The sequence below is a fragment of the Acyrthosiphon pisum genome, chromosome X, assembly GCF_005508785.2.
Source record: "Acyrthosiphon pisum isolate AL4f chromosome X, pea_aphid_22Mar2018_4r6ur, whole genome shotgun sequence".
Classification (NCBI taxonomy): Eukaryota; Metazoa; Arthropoda; class Insecta; order Hemiptera; family Aphididae; genus Acyrthosiphon; species Acyrthosiphon pisum.
In genome coordinates this window covers 24,710,289-24,711,655 of record NC_042493.1, presented here as the reverse complement: position 1 = coordinate 24,711,655, position 1,367 = coordinate 24,710,289, and the positions used below count along the sequence as shown (strand labels likewise).

The 1,367-nt window shown below is 31.9% G+C and overlaps 1 protein-coding gene across 1 annotated transcript in view; it reads right to left on the bottom strand.

Moving 5' to 3' along the window:
• The window catches only part of LOC103309933 (zinc finger MYM-type protein 1-like), a 2,563-nt gene extending 1,450 nt beyond the window's left edge, over nucleotides 1-1,113 (bottom strand). The window contains exons 1-3 of the mRNA XM_008186671.1: nucleotides 894-1,113; nucleotides 798-831; nucleotides 158-737 (exon numbers count right to left, since the gene is read on the bottom strand). Coding sequence (XP_008184893.1) covers nucleotides 158-737; nucleotides 798-831; nucleotides 894-1,113 — 834 coding nt within the window. The remainder of the gene's footprint in view (nucleotides 1-157; nucleotides 738-797; nucleotides 832-893) is intronic.
• Nucleotides 1,114-1,367: the final 254 nt, after the last annotated feature.

Genomic DNA, 1,367 nt, shown 5'->3' with positions numbered 1-1,367 from the left:
TGGATTCTAGTTTTTTTTTCAAAGACAAACTAGTAGCTTTTTCATCTTTTTTAGAACTAGTTAATGATATATTAGTTAATGCTTTTAAAATATCTATAAACCTTAACTTTAATGCATTTATAGACTCATGTCGTGATTCCTATCGGGTTGGACACACCTTTTTTAAGACTTTCAGTTTAATTTTTCTATTTTCGTCATTCCCAAATGCTAAGTTAGCCCACCTAGGAGCACTGGCACTAAAAAAATTTAAAACTGCTTGAACAGTTTCAAAAAATGATACAACTTTTTGAGAGCTTTTAGCTGCATCTGATATGACTAAGTTCAAATTATGGGCACAACAGTGAACATACGATGCTGTAGGAACTTTAACTTTTATTCTTTTTTGGACTCCGGAGTATACGCCACTCATGACAGAAGCCCCATCATACCCCTGTCCTCTGCATTTATTTATGTCAATATTGAGCTTCACTAATATATTTGTGATTAATTCTTCATAATCTTGTGCTCCGTGTTTTTCAATAACAAAAAATCCCAAAAACGATTCCTTTACGCTTATACTTGATTCATTATGATTTATTACCACATACCTTATAACTATACTGACTTGATCAAGTTTGGTAATATCTTGAGTCGAATCCATTATAATAGAAAAACATTGCAAATGTCTTATTTCTTCACATATTAAGTTTCGAGTACTTGTAGCTAGAAGGTCAATTAATTCATTTTGAATTTTCCAGCTAAAATATTTTATTTTATTTTGTTCATCTTTTAAAAGTTAGTTCATAATGGGGTCATACTCCGCCAACAATCGCACTGTGCGCATAAAGTTACCTGAATAAATCAAAATACATCAATATTATATAAGGTACTTAAGTTTAATATCTATTTTGTACCTTCTCCGTCAAATTGTTCTGGATTATTATTTTTCTGTTCATGACCTCTCAATGCTGTGTTACCAGAAGTAAGATGTAGAATTATTTTTATAATTCTATGTAACACTTTTCTCCAGAATGTAGCTTCTTCTGAATATTGTCGCTCGGTTATTTTATCAATTGTTTCATTATCAACCCATACAACACGAACTTTACAGGCGTCAATATGCTGTACTGACATTTCGTGTTTGTCAATTTTAATAGACAAATGTTGCCAGTCATTCACTCCATTAATCCAGGCGTTGTTGAAAAATGCATAAAGGTGATTAGCAAATAGCCAACAAGTTTCGCAATATGCTGAGTCCAACCCAACAGAATAGCACAGCTAGAACCTTGGCACTTGTATACCAGACTTAAGTGTTTTGTTATAATAACATTTTGAAAAATGAATAGATTTGCCATCTTCTTTAGTTGTTTTGGGAAAAACAATATCTG